Below are 21,293 nucleotides of genomic sequence, written 5' to 3'. Positions count from 1 at the left end.
GCCACCCAGGCACCCCAAGAAGGAAATCTAAGGAGAATTCCTAGGTTTGAATAACTGTGTGGATAGTCACTATTTTTGTTCCTGGGAGATTGAGAGCTTAGTTTTAACATGGTAAACTTGAAATGCCTCTCAGATATTTATGTGGAGCAGTCAAGTAGTCAGTTTGGAATACAGGCTTTGAGCCCAGAGGGGACTCTGGGTTGGAGATATACTCTTGGGAGTCATGGGTATATGGATGTATTAAAAAAAAAAAAAAAAAAAAAAAGCTAAGATATTGGATGAGATCACCAAGGGAAGAATTGTACAGAGTGTACAGAGAGCCAGGGATAGGGGTAGCAGCATTTATAAGTTTCAGTGATGAGATGCCAGCCAAGAAACCTGATAAAGAGGTGCCAGAGAGGCGAGAAGACAACAAAAAAAGGGTGGTATTTTAGAAGCCAAGGAGGAAGAAGTGGTAAACTGCTGAAGGAGGGAGTGGTAAACTATTGAAAATAACCAGTAAATAAGTCATTGGCAAATACAGCAAAGGGAATTCTGGTGTAGGGGTTAGGTCTGAGTGGAAGCCACACTGGAGTGGGTTAAAGCATCCATGAGAATTGAGGAAGCAAAGATGACAGGTGTAGACATTAGAAACTTTGTGAATGGAGTAGAGCAACTGGGCAGTAACTGTGGAGGTAGGTTGTGGGGGTCAAGGAAGGGTTTTCTCAAAGGTGGAGCTACTAGTGGATACATGTGCTAACTGGAATGAGAGGATAAAAAGGATGCTTCAGTGGGAGGGGGGTGATCAAAGAAGCAAAGTCATACAGAAAGGGGGAAGCTGGAGTAGCATTTTCAAAATCGTCTTTTTGTTCACGTACCTCCACAAATAATTTAAAGAACCAAAGACAGTGTACCCTCCTGCCCATTTTTAGTTGATGCCTATATTTTTTCATAGTTTTAAATATTTGTAAAGGATGAATTTTCTACCTATTATATATTGTGTACCTCTTTATTCATTTCTAAAATTCTTTTCTTTTGGTGTTTCAGTTTGGACAATTTCTATTGCCATGTCTTCAAGTTCACTAATATTTTTCTTCAGTGTCTAAACTGTTGTTAATTCCATCCAGTGATTTTGTTTTTTATCTCAGACATATGTTTTCATCTCTGCAAGTTAAATTTGTATATTAAAAAAAAAAATCTTCCAAGTCTCTACTTAGCTATATGAACATATGGAATACAGCTATAATAATGTCTTTATCTGCTAATTCTTACATAGGTGTCAGTTCTGGGTTGGTGTTGATTGGTTTTCCTTCTCACTGTAGTTCATATTTTTCTGCATCTTTGCATGACTAGTAATTTTTTTATTAGACTTTTTATGTTTTTGCATGCTGATTATTTTTGTATTCCTGTAAACATTCTTGAGGCTTATTGTGAGATGCAGTTACATTACTTAGAAACAGTTTGATCCCTCCAGGTCTTACTTTTAAAATGTATTAGGTGGGATGAACAGTGTTTAAATTAGGGGTAAGAAACAAATAAATAAACTGGGACTAGTGTGTCCTCACCACTGAGGCAAGACCCTTCTGAGAACTCCAACCAATCCCCACAAATTATGAAGTTTTCCAGTCTGGCTGATGGGAACAGACAATATTCTAGTCCTCTATGAATATTGGCTACTATTCCCCCTAATCATTTTGGATGGTTCTTTCCTTAACCTCAAGTAATTTCCTCACATTTACATGATGAGTAATGCTCTGCTGAATAGTCAAGGGCGGCTCTTTACAGATCTCCAGAATTCTCTATGCACCTTTTTTCTCTCCAGCAGTCTGTTCTGAGCACTTTAGTTTGGGTTGCCACAAACTCTGAGCTATCTTCTTCAGTTCAGGGAGTCTGCATGGCCCTGCTTGGGTTCTCCCCCACCCCCACTGTGTGTCCTAGAAACTCTCTTAAGCAGTAAGCTGAAGCAATCATAGGGCTTACCTCATTTGTTTCTTGTCTCTCAGAGATCACTGTCCTTTGTTATCTGATGTCCACCATCTTGAAAACTGTCATTTCATAGTTTTTATGTTTAGTTGATTGTTTCAGGAAGGAGGGTAAATCTGGTCCCTGCTACTCCATCTTGTCTGCAAGTGGAAGTTGTATATGTACTTTGAATGTATTTTTGTTCAAACCATGGAGCTGCAGATTTAAATCATTCCATTTTTGGAAAATGCCCACCATGTATCTTACATGCAAAGCCATAGGATAGACCTCTATACCCACAGCCAAATCAGATTGTCTTTTTTTTTTAAAGCTTTATTTATTTGAGAGAGAGAGAGAAAGAGAAGTGGAAAGGAGCAGAGGAAAGGGAGAGAGAGAGAATCTTAAGCAGACTCCTGCCTGGGCATGGAGCTGTACCAGGTTGATCCTAGGACCAGGAGCTCATGACCCCAGAAGAAATCAGGAGTCAGATGCTCAACTGACTGAACCACCCAGACTGCCCCTAATTGACTTTCTTTCTTTTTCTTTCTTCCTCTCTTTATTCTTTCTTTCTATCTTTCTTTCTTATGATTTTATTTATTTGTTTGACAGAGAGAGAGCACAAACAGGGCGAGTGGCAGGCAGAGGGAAAGGGAAAAGCCAACTCCCTGAGGAACCAAGAGCTGGATGTGAGGCTTGATCCCAGGACTCTGGGATCATGACTTGAGCCGAAGGCAGATGCTTAACTGACTGAGCCACCCAGATGCCCCTCCAGATTGACTGTCTATCAGAAAAGTCTGGTGCCATCTTTCAGTTCAAACAAATGTGATTAATATGCATCCTGTTCAACCTTTCACTCTTTTTTTTTTTAAGATTTTATTTATTTATTCATGAGGCACACACACACACACACACACACACACACACACACAGGCAGAGACACAGGCAGAGGGAGAAGCAGGGTCCATACAGGGAGCCCGACCTGGGACTCAATCCTGGGTCTCCAGGATCAGGCTAAAGGCGGCGCTAAACTGCCGAGCCACCCGGGCTGCCCAACCTTTCATTCTTGTTTTTTTTTTTTTTTTTTTAATTATTTATTTATTTATGATAGTCACAGAGAGAGAAAGAGAGAGAGAGGCAGAGACATAGGCAGAGGGAGAAGCAGGCTCCCATGCACCGGGAGCCCGATGTGGGATTCGATCCCCGGTCTCTATGATCGCGCCCTGGGCCAAAGGCAGGCGCCAAACCGCTGCGCCACCCAGGGATCCCTCATTCTTGAATTTGAATTCTAATCTATCTTTCTTTCTTTCTTTCTTTCTTTCTTTCTTTCTTTCTTTCTTTCTTTCTTTCTCTTTCTTTCTTTCTTTCTTTCTTTCTTTCTTTCTTTCTTTCTTTCTTTCTTTCTTTCTTTCTTTCTTTCAAGATTTTATTTGTTTGGGGACGCCTGGGTGGCTCAGCGGTTGAGCATCTGCCTTTGGCTCAGGGTGTGATCCTGGAGTCCCGGCATCGAGTCCCACATCAGGCTCCCTGCATGGAGCCTGCTTCTCCCTCTGCCTGTGTCTCTGCCTCTCTCTCTTTCTCTCTCTCTCTCTCTCTCTCTGTGTGTCTCTCATAAATAAATAAATAAATAAATAAATAAATAAATAAATAAATAAATTATTTTATTTATTTATTTGTGTGTGAGAGAGAGATAGTGAGAGAGAGCACAAGCAGGGAGGAGAGGGAGAAGCAAGCTCCGTGTGAGCAGGGAACCTCATGTGGGGCTCAGTCTCAGGGTCCTGGGATCATGACTTGAGCCAAAGGCAGATGGGCAACAACTGAGCCACCCAGGTACCCCTTGAATTTGAATTCTTAAATGAAAAAGGCACAGAATTGAATAATCACACAGAGGCCTGATAGTGATTATAATTTTATCAAGGTCCTTCCAGGGCTTTTCAGCAGAGTGGCTTTGGACAACCAATCATTTACATAACACATAATGGCTTTCTTTTGTTTCTCATCTTCCCACTAAACTGAGTTACAATTTCTTCTCTTAAGCATAAACACTTCCAGACCTTGAGTTATCATTGTCCCTGCGAACAAGAGTGTGGGTGGAAAGGATGAAGAATGCCTGTATTTTCTATCCCCCAGCAAATGGCATCTTGATGGATGGCATGGGGTGTCAGAGAGCTTGTCATTGCCTACATGTATTATCAAAGGCTGAGATAAGGCCACCATGGAAGAAAAGATCGGAAACTCTCCAGATAAACGGATGAAGGTTGTAAATCAATGAATCTTCTTTCCTGATACCTCCCACCTGCCTCCCTTTCCTGTCATGCAATGGGAGAAGAATGGAATGAGTTAGATGGGGCTGAGGAAGTTTGGTTTGTAAATCTCTTGTGAGATGTCTCTGACAGAATCAGGCTCAAGCTAGGATATTGCCTAAATATCATAGCATCAGATATGCCATGTGCTAGTTAAAATCCAAGAGTCTGCCAGTCAACAAAGCGCCACAGCTGTGGAAGGATGCGTTTTCCCATAGTAACAAAGTATACCAAGTTACATTTTAAAAACGTACAGCACACGTACTCATACTCTGAGTGTGAGTTCAAGGATCTGTGATACAAATAAAGGAAATGACCTTAAGTCCCAAATGGGTATTAACGTAGTTCTATTTTAAAGTGTCTCAGTGTTAAGAGACTGTTCCTTGAATTCAGAGCATATGTGAATGCTTTAACTGGTTTTCCCCTGCCTCAGCATGCTTCTCAGCCATATACTCATTGGAACCACCAATGATAATAATAAAGTGAATAGGTCTGCTGGAACTCACAGGAGTTTGGAAATGTTTTCAATCCTGCTTTCCAAAATTGGGGCCAGCGAGACAGGCTGGATGATCCATAGATATGGGTTGCCTGTTGTTGGTATGGGCCACTCTAGCTGTGAGGCGATGTTTTAGATTACCACTGGGTTCTTCCAGTCTTTTGGGCCCAGTGATATGCAGAACAAATCCAGTCAGTACCTCAGCTACTCTGGCTCATCTGTCTTCCTGATGAGGGTTTTGTGGCTGTCACCTGCAAGAATGGGACCCAGAAATCTCTGAGTAGGATCCTCGGGTGTACCCAAATCCCTGATGCCTGCCCTACCCACCCCTATGTACTCTCTCTTTTATTTCGGTGATTGTGTCCAGGGAAAGTGTTGAAGCTCCAGTCCCAGATGACATGTCTCCCTTTGCAGGACACAAAAGAGGGTGTGGAGGAGCAGGTTTTTGTGGTCCAGGCCCCTGTTGCCCTCCCACAATACAGGGCAGAAGAGCCTTGGTGAGCTGCTCAGAAGCAGCTAAGATTCTGGTCTCTCTTTTGAGTCAAGGCCAGACTTCTGCTCATGCTCAGGAAGAAGGGCTCACCTTGTCCGCCCTCTGGCTGACTGTCCCAGATGAGACCAAGGCTCTTTCGGCCTGGCTGTGCGGTACAGAAGGACATGGTCCATGGTGTAGAGAAGCCAAGACCCTGATGAGCAGCCCCAGGCCAGAGAGGTGGAACTACTTAGACATGAAGATAGAGTCCCAGCAGACCTCCCAGGGGAGAGGTCCAAGTTAAGTCCTAGTCACTGCTTCTGCTTTCTGGTGTCAGGGGTTTGATTTTCTTAACCTGTAAAGGAGCCGATGTATCCTGTCATTCCTGCCCGTGGTCTTAGCTCTGTGTCATTGGGGTTTCTGCTCCACTTCTCAGGGGCTACTTGAGCGGGAGGTAGGTCTCAACAATATAGAAAAAAAAAAAAAAAAAGAACAAAAACACCTCTTAATTTGCCTCCAGCTTGGTCACAGACTATTTGGCCCTAGAAAAATCCCTTTCCCTCTGTGATCCTCATCTGTAAAATGGCCTGGATCAGTGGTTTTCACACCACATTCTGTGGAGCTGCCAGGAACTTGAGGGGTTCCCCAGGGCCCCCGTGAGGCATAGTAGAAAGTGAGGCTGAGCTGGCTCTGTATACCCTTACCTGGCACCCACCAGAGTAGCTGCTTTTAATCTGTTTTATATACTGTGTTTTCACACAAGGGTTCTTTGAAGAAAGGGTCCCAAGGCTACCAAGTTTGAAAACTGTTAGAATGAATGATCACAGAGGTACAGTCTGAGACACTTGTACTTCTGAAGGCAAGCTCAAGCTGTCTCCCCTCCAGGAAGCCTTCCTGGTTCCCCATCCTGGGTACTTGACCTCCAGCAGTTCTGATGGTGACAGGCATTTGGCCCTCTGCCCACACTGCATGGTGCCATCAGTGACCCATCTGACCCTGTGTATATGTGTGAGCTGTTTCCCCAGATAGAGTGGGAGCTCCCTGAGGGCAGATGTTCAATGTTCTTTCCGTGCCTCTGTCTCCTTGTACTACCATATCAGAGTGGCTGTTTAAACTTGTTCCAAGTGCCATGAGCTCTGACATGGCATAAAACCTTGCAGAGAGACTCTGCTTTGGGGAGGAAGAGTCACCTGTTGGTCCGCCGAGTACCTCCACAGACTTGTCCATAGGAAGTTGGGGACCCTGACCTGGGGAATAGTTTTAGACTCACACACTCCCCAAAAGGGCAGGCCTGAATTCCTGCCTTCAGTGAATTCTGTTGGACCTCTTCTGCCTTCAGTGCCTCTCCTGGAAGAGGCTCTCCATACCCTGGCTATGGAAGAAGCATGCCCCTGGCCCTGAACCTGGGAAATCAGATCAGCCATGATGCCCCAGTGTGGGTAGGTTCTCAGTGGATCTGGAGGGAAGCACAAAGCAGATGCAGAGCAACTCCTGGCTTGCTCAGAGTATAGCTCTGTCTGGAGATGGAGATCTGAAGAGAGGAAGGGTAGGAGTGTACTCAGAGACACCGGTGAGATGAACCAGCAGGTTAGCCACAGGCAATGTCCCTTGGGCAGGTAGCCAGGAGAGTGGGAGTTCTAGTGGTGGAGGGAGCCAGGAAACCTGCTCTCCCATTTACAAGCTCTGTGACTGTGGGTAAATCATTTAACCTTACTTATTCTCAATGACTTGACCTATGAATTATGGGCATAAGGGCCTGGCTAATTGCAGGCTGCCCCGTAGTGAATGGTGAGAGTCCAAGGGGACAATGGGTATGCAAGTAAAGAATTCTGTAAACTAAGAGGTGCAGGATATAAAGGATTCTTATTGTTTGTTTACAGGAGGGAGCACTCTTCCTGTGCCAGAGGGGCTCCCTGTGAGGGACTATCCTGCAATTTAGAGATACTCTGAGGCCTGGCCCTCCTCCCCCTGCTTCATTCCCAGCAGTCATCTCGGCCCAGCCTTGATAAATTTCTGGTCAGACTGGGGAGCGTGATGGGGTAGGGCCATTCAGGAAAGAGGCCTCGGCCTAATCCTGGCCCAGAGAAGCACCCCCAAAGAGAAGGAAGTGTCCTGATAAAGAGCCCCTGAAAGGTGTGAGGTCCCGGAGGCTCCTGAGTTTCCTCAGGGCTGTTTTGGTTGGAGAGGTGCCCTGGCAGGGTCCCAAGGACTGGGTTCCTTACTCCCAGTTGGCGTGGGGGCCAGGTCAGCCTACCCCTAATACCTGGAGCTACACACCTGGCCTTCCCCCTCCAAGAGGTCCTGGTTGGCATTACAGGGACAGATGAGACCTCAGCAAGCCACGAGACGTGAGCTTGTGACATTTCTCTCCAAAGATCCTCCCCACTGAATCCTCTGGGTGTGGAGAGTAAGCAGCAGCCTGGACCGAGGCTGAAACATGTGGCAGGGTTTAAAATCCACAGGTCGGAGGTGAAACCTCTCCATGCCGACGTGGGGAGATGCATGCCATTCCGCTCCAGTCTGGGCTGCCTGGTCACCTCTGACCGGCTCTGTGCCCTAATCCGGCCTCCCTCAGCTACTGTAGCCTGAAGTGTGGGTGCTGGGCCTGCGGAGCCAAACATCTGGCAGATCTGGCTGGCTGTTGGGCAGCACCACAGGGCTGCCATCTCCTGGTGCCCCACGGCCCTTCCAGGATGAGCTGCTCTGGTGGGAGGCAGGCAGTGATGGGTCGTACACGGTCTCCCTCAGTGCCAGCCATAGGGTGTCCCGCTTCCCATTCAGCTGGCCCCGCTCGGGTACTGTTTGCTCAGTTTCATCCAGGTCATCTGGGGAGGCACCCACAGAATCTGGTACTCGGGCGCTGGGCTCAGAGGTGCTCAGGCAGGTCTCATCAGAGACACTGAGCCCCTCCAGGGTGCTGGCTGAGGAGCAGAGGCAATCGGGAGGCTCCACAGCCTTGGGTTTGGGAGAGTGGGTGGAAGCTTCTGGTGAGGCCTGCACAGGCTCAGCTTTCTGCATTGGGGAATCCTTCCTGCCTTGGGTTTTGGGGCTGGGGCCAGCCTGCTTATAGGGAGAGGAGGTCTGCAGGGCTGGGCACTGGCTGAAGACTGCCTGGTGGTCCAGGAACAGCTCCCTTGGGGAGGCCGGGGCCAGTGGGGGCCGGGGGCAGCAGGGGCCATCATGCAGCTGTAGATCCTCTGAGAGTACTGAGGGCCGGTGGGACAGTTTGCTAGTGGCCGTGCTGGTGTCAAAGCTGGGGCTCCGGCGCCGGGCAAGGGGCTGTAGCTCGTACTGTTCTGAGCAGGATCCCGGCGCCCCTCCCACTGGCCCTGATCGTGGGCGGCCAGCCTTCTCCCCACTTGGCTCCCCAGTTCCAGCATCCCATGGCAGGTGGGCGCAAGGCCAGAGGATCTGCCCACAGTTCTTCTCTGGCCCAAAGAAACAGCACAGAGATTGGAAGAAGAAGCTGGCAAAGCCGCAGCTGACACACTTGACCATCATAATGACAATGCCCAGCTTGCGATAGAGCAGCACTGTTGCGGGCAGCATGAGCACACCGGCCGCAAACAGGGCTGCAGCCCCTACTGCTGTGGCACAGCTGGTCTGGCGCAGTGAGAAGGCCACGCGGCTCAGGCGATCAGGGTGCGGGCACAGGTGATAAGAGATACAGTAGTTGACGGTGAAGTCTACTGAGAGGCCCACAGAAGCAGAGAGAAAGAGGGCTTCCGCAGTGTTGAGCTGCCATTCCAGGAGAACCAGGAGCCCTACTGTGAGCAGTACGGTGCCTGCCACTGCTGCCACGGAGAACAGGCTAAGTGGAACGTTCCAGGTGCCCAGCAGCAGCGTGGCAAAGGCCAGCGCCAGAGCCAGGCCCAGCACCACAGCAGGTTCTGTGCTCAGGCTGTGCTGCAGGCTGTACAGCTCCAGATGGCTGGTAAACCAACCTCGGTGGAGGCCGGGAGGTGCCCTCCCCAGCTCCGCTGCCAGCCAGTGGCTGACCTCAGTGTAGAAATGATGGGTCTGGCTGTAGTCTGGACTGTACTGGAAGTTAGTCTGGAACTGCAGAACCAGGGCAGCCAGGCTGCCGTGGGTATCGAAGCGGGGTCCTAGGTCTCGGGTGTTGTTGGGGCCTTGCTCCAGAGCCATCATCTTGAGGCAGTGCAGGAAAAGCTGGGGTGCCCAAGGGAAGCCCGAGTGGCCACAGCAGAGGCCAGGCCCCAGGCGGGCACAACCCGGGCTCTCCACCCAGCGCTGGAGGGCCTCCATGAAGCACAGCGTGGGCCAGCCCTCCGGCTGGGCTCCAAAGAAGCTCTGGTTCCGGGCCGCGTGGCAGAGTGCCAGCAGCCAGCGCTGGGCCTCGGGACCGCTCGCCGAGAAGGCAGGGTCGCTCACCAGGGAGCTGTTGCTGCGAGGGTCCAGCGGGTCGCCGGTGTCCACGGGCAGGATGCCCCACACCAGCACCACGGGCATGTGGCCGCCCTCGCCCTGAGGCAGCCGCTCGAACAGGAACTGCTGGCGGTACTCAGCGTCGAAGCGCTCAAAGGGGTGGCTGGGCCGGAAGACCTGGCCGCGGGGCGGCGGCAGGGTGGGCAGCCGCAGGCGGGGGCTGACGCCGGCGATGTAGGCGCCCCCTGCCGCCAGCGCGGCGAACCAGCAGATCCAGATGTAGCGGAACTTGATGACCCCACAGGGCAGGAGGCGCTGGAAGAGCAGGCGCGAGGTGCTGGCCGCCGCCCGCCGAAGGCCTCGGAGCCGCCGCTGCAGGGCCAGCGCTAGTCGCCGGGGGGCGCTGCCTCCCCGCTGGCCCTGCGCCCGGGACGCACAGCCGCGTGCCAGGTAGCGCTCGTGGAGCACGGCGGAGGCTGGCAGCCAGGCGAGCGTGAGCGCCAGGTGCGCCAGCACGGCCGTGCCCATGTAGAGGGCGAAGCAGCGCACGGCTGGCAGGCGGCTCAGGTAGCTGGCATAGAAGGCCGCCGCTGTGGTTAGGCCCGAGACCAGCAGCAGGTAGCCGAAGTGGTGCATGGTGCGGCCCACCCGCTGGGCCAGTCCCCCAGAGGGCAGCTGGCTCTTGCTGAGGCGCCACAGGTCGAAGAAGATGAGGGTGTGGTTGGCGCACACGCTGCTGAGCAGGACGAAGGCTGCCAGATTGACGAAGGGGAAGTAGGCCATGCGGAAGGCCACTCGGTAGAGGAAGAAGGCAACCAGCAGGGAGCCCAGCACCCCCAGCAGCACCATGAGTGTGAGGAAGAGGGAGCGCAAGTAGAGGGCGATGCTGAGGAAGATGGCAGCCAGGGCCAGCAAGGGGTACACTGTGTCCTGGGCCAGGTAGTGCCTCAGCAGCTCCTGCTTGAGGCCCAGGTCCATGCCAGTGATGGATGTGTAATTGTCAGAGAGCCCCCAGGGGGTGGCCAGGCGGTCCAGGTAGATGCCCATCATGGAGGCACCCTTCGGAGTGGGCAGGAAGAGCAGGCTGTACTTGAGGGAGGGCACCTGGTAGTCAGCCGTCTGGGGACTCAGGAAGTCCCTGTCCAACAGAAAGTGCAGGAGTTGGTAGATGGCACTGTTCCGGGAGCACTTGGTGGGAACCTGGACACAGTGTGGGGGTTTGTCCTGCCCAGGGCCCAGACAAGAGGGCACCAGGGCACCGCGGTGGTAGTAGGTGGCACAGGCCCGCAGAAGGGCCAGTGTTCGGGCTGCATCCGCTTGAGTTGTGTCCAGGCAGGAGGAGCGGTTGGAGAGCACGGCCACATAGTTGCCCAGGGACCAGCTGGGGCAGCACTTGTTGGCTTCCGTACGCTGGCACAGAGCCCCAAAGTGGGTATGGGAGCGGATCTGTATGGCACACACAGCAGGAGAGAGCTCAGGGGCAAGGCAGGGGCCCAGCTTCCACAGCCCTGTCCAAGGCCCTCTCACCTCCTGTCAGGTTATAGGGCCGAGGCAGAGAGGCATCTTGATCGTCCCGCAGAAATGGTGTGTCTCAGAGCTGCATTTGGTTCCTGGCTACATCTTGACTCTACCAGAGAGGAGCCTCAGGAATACTGCCTGAGGTCCTGCCCTAAGTCCCCTGCAGGTCATGCACCCCAATTCTGCACTGCCTGAGCCGGGAGTGGAAGTGGAAGTGTCGGCCACAGATGGGTCAGGGGTCCAAGGAACTGGAAACAAACAGTGGGAAAAGTGGAAGCCAAAACATTCCAGGGTCAGGGCCGGTGCCAAGCCTTTGCCCCCTCCTTCTGTCCACTGGTCTGCTTAAACCCTCTGAGGGACAGGGTTATTTCTTTTTCGGACCTCATGCCTTCTTTTCTGTCCCACCTGCTGTTGACATAACACATTACAACAGCTGGTACAGTTCTGGAGGGCACTGGCCTGGGAATCAGAGGCTCTGTTTCACTACCAACTGGCTCTATGGTCTTGGGCCTGAGATCATGCTGACAATAGCAACATTTATTGAGAGATTTCTATTGCCAGTCATTATGGCAAGTTCTATCTTGTTTAATTGTCACAACATCCTTATGAGAAAAGTACCATTATTTTCTGTATTTTGTATATACAAAGCCCGAGGCATTGAGACATTAAGGAACATGCCTGTAGTCGTCACACAGCTAGGGAGTATTAGAACTGGCCTTGGGGTGCCTGGGTGGCTCATTCGGTTAAGTGTCCAACTCTTGATTTTGGCTCAGTTGTGATCTTGGGGTCCTGGGATTGAGCCCCTCCATGTGGGGCTCTGTGCTCAGCATGGAGTCTGCTTGTCCCTCTCCCTCTGGTCCTACCCCTGCTCTCTCTCAAATAAACAATAAAATCTTAAAAAAAAAAAAAAAAAAAAAAAAGAACGGGACTTGAATTCAGGAATCTGACTCCAGGACACATGTTCCTAACCAGTGTCTTGGTACTTCAGATACACTTGTGTGGAGTGCCTGGGGCTACTCCGTGCTGTTTACACTGTTTTTCACAGCAAACCTTCCTTCAGATGTTATGCTGTATGGCTCTCCAGTTAGCATGATGGGATTGGCACTGCTTGGGTTGATGGAACCTGGGGGCCTGGGGGTGGGGCCTCCTCAACAGCTCTTGAGGCTCCTTTTCAGGACATTTTGAAAATCCCAGGCTCTGCATAGTCTCTGTGTCTTGGCTATGTCTAGGCTTTTCTAAAGACAGTGACTCTTTTTTCCCCACCCCAGTCTGGAGCCTTTCAACAGGGTTGGAATAATTTTCTAAGCAGGGAATACTCTTTTCCCAGTCCACCCTGGCAGTCCTGGCTCAGCTGTATTTCCTGGGATTAGGTCCCTGAGGTCCTTATGGCCCCTGCCCCTCCCAACCCCTAGCACCTCCCCCTCCATCAGCTCACCTGGTCCTGTTCCATTCGACACATGGAATGGATGGCGTGCAGGTTCCATAGGCTGCCCGCTGAGGTGGACATGAACACCAGCTGTGCATAGCTCTTCTCTGCAACACACCCCCCAGAGTTCAGTTCTTTGGCATCAGGTCCTGGGCCCACCAGAGGGAAGTTGCTTACCCAGGGCCATATGAGGTTCATTCAGATCCCCAGAGGTCTGAAAGGTGTGCCTAGCTGCCCTATCTGGGGCCCTGCCCCCAACCCAGCCCCCGAGACCTACCTTAGCCTCCCAACTGTAACCCAACTTTCTTGGCTTGAACATGGCCAGCGGCCTCCTTCCTTTTCTGTCTGCCCAGATTTGTTCTCCTGGGCCCCTCTGTTCTAGTAGGTGTGATGGGGACCACCATTAAAGGCAGGAACTGGCCGGTTGCAGCTTACCAGGTGGGCCACAGAAGAAGCTGTCCTGCCCTCTGTCCTCCAAGGGCTCCACCATTCTTCGAGGCCGGATTAAGCCCTCCTGGGCACTGCTCCAGGGTGTGGGGCTCAGAGTGGTATGGAGGTTTGAGCTGAGGTAGAGAGAAAAGCTATGCCAGGCACCATCAAGGGATGGGGGCTCAGAGGAGGTCAGACACCACTTCCCAGGGGACCTCAGCAAATCCCTCTAATCTGCATCTGGGGAGGTCACCCAATGCCCTATCTCTCTCCCCCTTTCCCTTCAACTGTGGAAAGATGGAAACCCACTACCTGTTCTGCTCAAGGTCTGGAGAGAGAGAAAGCAGCTTCCTGGGGCCTGTGAGGGTTTGCAGTGCTCTCCAGACTACTAGCTTGCGCCCAACGTCTGTGTCTCGAGGCTCAAATCCCTGCAGGAGGGGAGGACAGAGAAGATCAGGTGGGCAGAAGGAGGATTGCTCCATCTGGCCCTTCTTGGCTCTGCCCCTTTGGGTCCCTGGAGCAGGGAAGGCCAGCCCACCTTTCTGGATTGTTGGACGAGAGCATTACCTCTATATTATCTCTGTAATGCTCTCTAGGGGTCAAGAGCCCACCATTGCCTTCCCATCTCCATCTGGGTTGCTCCAACTTTCTGCCCCAGACAGAGCTGAGGTGGCCAGGCATGGGGGTCCCTGTCCCTCCCCTTAGCCTCTTACCAGCAAGGGCTTAGAGAAGTCAGGCAGCCGGTCCCCCAACAGTCCGGCTAACGTGCAGAGGAGGATGACAGCCAGACACAGCAGCAGCACAGCCACTGGCCACTCGGCAATCAGCTGGGAATAGCTGGGAAAGAGGAAGAGAAGCCACAGGAATTGGTATTAGGTGTGGTAGCAGGGTGTGGTGAGCTTCGGAGTCACCAAAAAGGGGTGATAGGGCCAAACTTGGCACCAGCCTAGTCACGCCTAGGGGGCCACAGAAGGCCCAGGCCTACCTCTTTGGCATCCGGAAGGCCCGTTCCTGCCTGTGGAAGGGAAGAAAAGACACTTGCTTGTCAGAGCCCTCTTGTAGGATGGGTGGTAGGGTGTGGGGACTGAGGAAAATGGTACTAACGCTTTCAGGCTGTTCTACTCCCAAGCTCCAACCCTTACTGCCTCTTCCATCCAGGCTGCCTCCTCCATCAGAGGCATGGGACATCCTGGGCTGCCTTTTAATGAAGGAGTCCAGAGCCGGGGGGGCTCACCCCACTTTTAAGCCCGGCCTCATCTTCCAGTGGGAGTTTGCAGGCTGCGGGACCCCTCCTTACCTGACGCTGACCACATGGTGCTGCACAGATGGTGGCTTCCAGGCCCCATCTCGCTGTGAGGGGGCTGGGGAAGGACTGAGGCTAGAGCCATGGGAACAGAGAGCTGCCCGGTCCCCAAGCCCCGGCAGGGAACTGTCCCCCCGGTATTCCTGTGGTGCCCGGGGATAGGTGAAGTGTGCAGGGGCCAAGGGGCTGGTCGGGCGCACAGGCTGGAGGGTGGAAGTTGCTGGTGGGGGTTCTGAAGAACTAGAAGGGTCCTCAAGGGGGCCACTGTGGGGGCAGCAGCTTTTCTCTGGGCTTGCCTCAGAGGCCACGGCCTTGCTCTGGGACCTGGGGAGAGAGGAGACAAGGGTGATGGGGTTAGAGGGGGTGGGGGTGGGCCACCTCATGCCCCAGCATTGTTCAGTAGGCTGAGACAAGAGACGGGGCAGGGGGACTCAGGGTTGTTTGGCTTATTAGTCCTGGGGAAGAGGTGAGGAGGGTGCAGCCTCTAGCGATCCATTCCCAGCCCTACCTCTCGGCACCATTGTCTCCTTCCCTCATCTGTCCATATGCTCTGAAAACAATATTGGCAGCCTGCTACATGCCAGACACTGTGCTTTTACATATGTGATCTTATGTACTCCTCGCAAAAACCCTACAGGGGAAATACTTTCCTTGTTCTATAGATGTGAAAATAGGTTCAGCAAGACATGAAGAGCGGGGCCTTAAACCCAGTCTGACTTGCAGTCTTGAGCTCTTTCTGGGGCTATCCCCTGCTCATTCTCATGGCAGATGTTTGTTGAGTGCCTCCGGCAATCTTGTTCCCACCTTAGAGCCTTTGAACTTTCTCCTCTGTCACCTCAGCATGCTTTCCCCCAAGATAACTGCATGGCTCACAGCCTCCCTTTAGTCTCAGTTCAACTACCACCTTCTTCTAAGAGAAGCCTTCCCTGGCTACCCTTTCTAAATAAGCACCTGCCAGCTCTCTACCCTGCTACCCTGCTTCGTATTTCTTCACAGCATTTGCCACAACCGGACATTATACAGTGGTCATGTTTACTGTCTGCTTCTTGTGTGGAATGTGAGCTCTGGGAGAGCAGGGCCCCATGCCTTTGTTCACCTCTGTAGCCCTAGTGCCTTGAACAGTGCCCTGCACTCAGAAGGTGCCCAAGGAATGTTTGTTGGGTGACTACTGAGCACTAGATGGGCTACTAATGGTGGCGCTGGGATGAGTAAGTTTCATCTTTGTCTTCTAGGCACTCATAGTAGGTGGGAGATGTTGACAACAGTCCTGCATGTTGAGTGTTGTGAGACAGGAAGTCACAGAGGGCTGAAGGAGCCCAGAGGAAGGCCCAACTTTGACAGGGGTGAGGGTAGTCAGGGAAGGTTTAGCGGAAGCAAGTTCTGCCCTTCCACCACCCTTGGGCCATGGGGCAGAAGGTCTTGCTTTGCAAGAGTGTGCAGAGCTGGGAGAGGGAGTCGGGACCCCAAAAGAACTTGCCAAAGAGGAGTTGGCAATAGATACTTCTTTCAAAATTACTCATGAGGGCAGTATTCAGTGCATGAACCCAGCCTCACTCCTTGGGTGCGGCGGGGGTGGGGTGGGGGAGGCGGAGTCCCACTCAGGGGCAGGATTGCCATACCTAGGACAGGAGTAGATGGCCATAGAACCAAGTTCCTGAGAGAGGCAGAGACACAGGCAGAGGGAGAAGCAGGTTCCTTGCGAGGAGCCTGATGCAGGACTTGATCCCAGGATCCTGGGATCACAACCTGAGCCAAAGGCAGACACTCAACCACTGAGCCACCCAGGGGCCCCCCAGCCATGGTGTGAGGTAGACATTGTCCAGAGAGGCTGGTTTTTGCCCAGAAACTGAGTAGAGGAACTGGAAAGAATAGGCAGCTCTTCCTCTTCCTCCCAGAAGGATGGCTGGTGGCATAGCAGTGTGGGAAGAAATGACCCTTATGCTGAGAGCAAAATGGGGAGGTGGGCTCCTGGCTCTATTATCCTGTAGCTCTGGGGCCTTGGGAAAGACACACAATTCTTGGAGTGCTGGTATCCTTGTCTATTGAGTAAGAGTATAATGATCATGCCTCTTCTCAGGTTTGGTACAGGAATTAACTGGTTTAACATACATGACATGCCTGCCATGGAGCCTGGAATGTGGAAGACACATTTGCTTTCCTGCCTGTTCTTGCACTCAGTGCTACAGGGAGCATGTAGTTTAAGAAGTATATTTAGGGTGGCCCCGGGTGGCCTTCAGCCCAGGGAATGATCCTGGAGACCCGGAACTGAGTCCCACATCAGGCTCCCTGCATGGGGCCTGCTTCTCCCTCTGCCTGTGTCTCTGCCTATCTCTCTCTCATGAATAAATAAGTAAAATCTTAAAAAAAAAAAAAGAAGTATATTTATATTTACAATTTGACCTCTCTAGGCACCTCAGATAATAGATCTCCATTTTAGAACTTCTCACACCTTGAGAATCTCACTACATATATAATTATAAATACTTTCTTTTATTCAAAAGCTGCATCAGAATTTGAACTCATGATTTAAATCACTGATACTTATTTTTTAATTAACTCAACATTTAGAAAAATAGGAATTTGACCAAAGTTGTTCTAAAGCAAGACCTCAGGGACTCCTGGGTGGCTCAGCAGTTAAGCACCTGCTTTTGGCTCAGGGTGTGATCTTCGAGTCCCGGGATCGAGTCCCACATCGGGCTCCCTGCGTGGAGCCTGCTTCTCTCTCTTTCTCTCTCTGTGTCTCTCATGAATAAATAAATAAAATCTTAAAAAAAAAAAGCAAAACCTCAGATGACCCATAAATTTGATATAGCAACCAGTGTCCTGGCAAATAAAATACCTTATTGGCCCATCCCCATGGGCTGAAGAAAAGCTATATGAATGGTCTGGGTTTATGTGCATAAGTGTGGACATTTACTTCTTTAAGGTTTTTGTTCTGCAGGTCTTTTTTGAGCACCTACACACGCTGGGCACCACTCTTGGTCTGGGTTATCCTGAAGACATGAAAATGACCCATTAGTCTTGGTCTGTCCTTTATTGATTTATTATTTTTAGATATTTTATTTCATTTTATTTTGAGAGAGAGAGAGAGAATGAGCATGGTGGGAAGAGAGGGGCAGAGGAAGAGGGAGAGAGAGAATCTTAAGTAGGCTCCCTGCCTACTGAGCCCCATGCAGGGCTTGATCTTACAACCTTGAGGTCATGAACTGAGCAGAAATCAAGAATTGGATGCTTAACTGGCTGAGTCACACAGGCACCCCAAGATTTAATTATTTAATTAAATATTTATTTTTTAAAGTAGGGTGTGGAGCCCAACATGGGGCTTGAACTCACCATCCTGAGGTCAAGACCTGAGCTGAGATCAAGAGTTGGATACTTAACTGACTGAGCCACCTAGGTGCCCCAGGATTTTATTTTTTAAGTAATCTCTACACCCAAGGTGGGGCTCAAATTCACAACCCTGAGACCAAGAGTCGCATGCTCCACTGACCAGCCAGCCAGACACCCATTGGTCTACTTCTTTGAAGCAAAGCCTGCATTCCAGGGGTCAGGAGGGTGGAGCAGCCAGGGTGTCTATTCCAGCTACTCATGGCCTTAGAGCACTGACTGAGTACTGGGCTTTGCTTAGGAGCCAGGCTCCTCACCTGCTCCACTTGGACTGCTTTTTTTTTTTTTTTTTCCATTAAGGGTAGCTAGCACTATGGGGGTGCTGGAGGAGAAAAAAAAGCACCCCCTTAACCAGTCCACCAAAGCTCATAAGCCTACGCTGTTCTTTAGCTGGCTTCTGTTCAACAAGGATTACAGCCTTTTACCATTGGTTTGCTTCTACTGGGGTCTCCCTGGCCCCAGCCCCTTCTTTTCAACCCCTCTTATCCTTCTCCAGGGACCTAAGATCAGTTGCTCCCAAATCTCATCCTTCTTGATGGTGCCCAACATTGTCAATGTGGCAGAATTTGAAACCTTCCACATCCCAGCTGCTGTGAAATTGGGCCTTTGTCTCAACCCCCGCCCCCCCCCCCCACCACCACCACCAAGGAGAAGAGCTAAACTCTTTTGAGAATAAAAGCTTTCTCCTGCCAGCTCCTGCTGCCCTCTGTTCTCAGGAGACATAATAATAATACAAATTAAACACCCCAGGTCTTGCTTTCTTCCCAGGGGGCTTTCATTCTTACCCCTTCAGTTCTATGGCTCTGACAAGTGTGAGGAACTTAGGCTGGTCTATAACCCAAGTGACTGGGGCAGGCAAGCAGGGGGATGGAAAGTGGTGACACAGGTTTCCTCAAGTGGCCAAAGCTAAAGCAGCCAGGGTCTGGCTGACAGGGCCCCAGACACAGAGCCCCCACTGGGAGACCCATGAGAGGTAAATGTACATGTGCCTTAACTGCACCCCAGGGCCACAGACACATAGCAATATGGACATCCATGTGATTCCACAGAGAGGCCAAGACAGATGAGGGAGCATTTCATGCCACTAGGAAAATAAAAAGATAATTTTAAAAACCAGAGAATGAACTATTTCAAATTGCGCTGGAGTCAATCAATTAGTAAAGAACCATGTGGGTTCCATTCACTGTTCTATTCACTATCTGTCCCCGGAGTATTACTTAGCTCAGCAGGAACATATTTATATTTCTTGATTTGAACTGTCTACCTTTGCCTGATTAGTGTCCAGGGTCTCTGGAGAAGTCCATAGAGAAGCCAGAGGTCCCAGAGAGCTGCTGAAGGAGAGCAAGTGGTTCCTGTTCCCAAGAATGACCCCCATGTGCAGGGGAAATGGTCAGACCAGACAAGGCATATCCCTGATGAAATATCCAAGGCAGCAAAGGACTCTCCATCTCCTTCTAGGGATATTCCTGGTCCCAAGCTCCTACTCTGCCCTGTCCTGTCCCTGCCTTGCTCATCCCTTGCTCTTTGGTCAGTCAGTAGACCCAGGTAGCCCTCTGGTCCAGGGAATGCATCCATCCTGTGTCTCACTCCCTTGAAGAAAGCTCTGTGCCTTTCAGAGTGACAGAGTCTGGCTAACTCTATCCAGACCGATGTGTTAACAATAGAGGGAAGAAAACATTTTTCTCTACTTGTGGGGCCTCCTCTTTGGTCTGAGGTATAGAATGTACATTACAACTGGGGCACTGTAGAGATATGTTCATCTCTGCTTTCTTGCCCCCAAAGAAAGCCTCTTATTTCAGTCCAGGCAGGAGAGGGAGAGGCAGTGTCATGTCAGGGGAGGGATTCTGAGGGTGGCAGACCAGGCGGGGCACAGAAATTGCGCCATATTGCTACCTGGCTGGGCTGTTCCCTCACACATATGGAGGAAGGTGGAGGAGAGGCACCAAGATCTGGGCCCTGAGTGAGGTGCTCCTCCGGTCCTGCCAGCCTGGAACTCCTTCAGGGATGGTACTGACTGCAGCCTGAGCCTCAGAGCCAGCCCACCCTTGCACTTCTAGCGAGTGCCCATAGCTGCCACATGCGGGGACTCAAGCCGACACGTGCGCAGCCGGCCATGGAGGTTGACTGGAGAGGGACGGTGATGGACAAAGACAGTCCCTGGCGTGGCGGCAAGTGCCTGCCCTCCCCAGGACACACACCTTGGGGATCCTCCCGTCCATGCCGTCCGCGCACCTTTGAGCACACTGACAAGCTGGAACTCAGACTGAGGTCGCCGCGGGCTTGGGGCTTCCTGAGAAGATGCGGGGGCAGGGCCTAGAGGGAGGGGCTCAGGAGGAGGAACCGGAGGAACTCCCCACCCCCGACCCCGGGTCTTAAGAAGTAAGGTAGGAACAGTGAGTGGGGCAGGTACTGGGGCGGTGAGGGTGGTGGGGACTGACAGTAGGGGGTATCAGGGGGAGAGAAAACTGACCCGGTAGAATGCGGGCGTGGTCAGGGGGCCGGTAGCTCGGAGGCGCTGGCAGGAGCTCTGGGAGGGGCTGGGGAATGAATGAGGGAGACATATGGCGGCTACGGGGATACCTGGGGCGCGGGTGCTGGCAGGGTCTGCGAGCTGGGTCTGCGGAGCCGTCCGCCCTACCTGTCCGGGGAGCTGCCGTCTGAGGCCAAGGGCTCCCCCTTGGGCCGCTGCTCCCCTTCCGGACCCGGGCCGGGAGCCGGACCGGGAGCCGGACCGCCGCTGCTGCTGCCGCTACCCGCGTCCATGCCCGTGGGCGGCGCCGCTGTCCGGGCGCTGGTGCTGAAGCGGCGGCGGCGGCGGGCTCCCGCGCATGCGTCGGACAGATCGCTGGGCGTGGCCGACGAGGGGCCCAGCCAATGGGCGCGGCACCGGGGGGCGGGGACAGAGGCTCCCTGCGGCGCGGACGCCCAGCGCTGGAGGCTTGCGGTCTTCGAGACGGTGGGGTTGGTAGTGGTGTGGGGTTGGTAGTGGTGGGCCCCTCTACGCAGGCCGGGTCCGAGAGCTGCTGTTAGGAGTCTGGCTGGCCTTTCCCAGGGGGACGTCGATCTTCCCGTAAGAGACCAGGAAGTGCGACTCCAGGCACCGTGCAGAGAGCCTCGCTGCTTGAAACGCGCTCTTCCAGCTGGAAAGAGGGAGAAACTTCCACACCGGCACTTCACTGTGCAGGGAGCAAGGGTTGAGAGGTCGGGCGACCTAAGTCCCACATTTCCCTCAGCTTTGCCCAGCAACCTCCTCCTCCCCAATGGGACTAGACACTGTTCAAGTTGGGTCTGTCCTCACATTTGTCTGGACCTGGACCTGGGTTTGTACCCGTCCGCTTTGGAGCCTGGCTTCTTTTATTCAAGCGTGGTGTATGGGCTGTGGGAAGAGAGAGAATTCACAGTTCTATCCCTCTTCAGCCTGGGAGGTACCCAATAGCCACTCACTTTAGAAAACTTGTTGCTGGGATCCCTGGGTGGCGCAGCGGTTTAGCGCCTGCCTTTGGCCCAGGGCGTGATCCTGGAGACCCGGGATCGAATCCCACATCGGGCTCCCGGTGCATGGAGCCTGCTTCTCCTTCTGCCTGTGTCTCTGCCTCTCTCTCTCTGTGTGATGTGACTATCATAAATAAATAAAT

General features: G+C 52.2%; 1 protein-coding gene across 3 annotated transcripts; it reads right to left on the bottom strand.

Annotated features, from left to right (window-relative positions):
• Positions 1–3,834: 3,834 nt before the first annotated feature.
• DISP2 (dispatched RND transporter family member 2) lies at positions 3,835–21,111 on the bottom strand. Of its 3 annotated transcripts, none has more exons than XR_013370054.1 (10): positions 20,957–21,111; positions 20,297–20,798; positions 14,266–14,595; positions 13,954–13,983; positions 13,682–13,805; positions 13,281–13,396; positions 12,975–13,102; positions 12,549–12,646; positions 5,321–11,041; positions 3,835–4,988 (listed from the first exon to the last, which is right to left on the bottom strand). XR_013370054.1 is itself a non-coding variant. In XM_077880617.1 (9 exons), exons 2-9 carry the CDS (start codon positions 20,419–20,421, stop codon positions 7,781–7,783), a joined length of 4,212 nt encoding a protein of 1,403 aa, XP_077736743.1. In that variant the 5' UTR covers positions 20,422–20,798; positions 20,957–21,111; the 3' UTR covers positions 3,835–7,780. The 3 variants fall into 3 exon arrangements, 1 of the variants encoding a protein (XP_077736743.1); XR_013370055.1 differs by having other exon boundaries at positions 7,487–11,041; XM_077880617.1 differs by having other exon boundaries at positions 3,835–11,041.
• Between the last annotated feature and the right edge of the window lie 182 nt (positions 21,112–21,293).

Source organism: Canis aureus, chromosome 32 (assembly GCF_053574225.1).
Source record: "Canis aureus isolate CA01 chromosome 32, VMU_Caureus_v.1.0, whole genome shotgun sequence".
Classification (NCBI taxonomy): Eukaryota; Metazoa; Chordata; class Mammalia; order Carnivora; family Canidae; genus Canis; species Canis aureus.
Note: the sequence above shows the minus strand (reverse complement) of the source record. Positions and strands in the feature narration are given on the sequence as shown.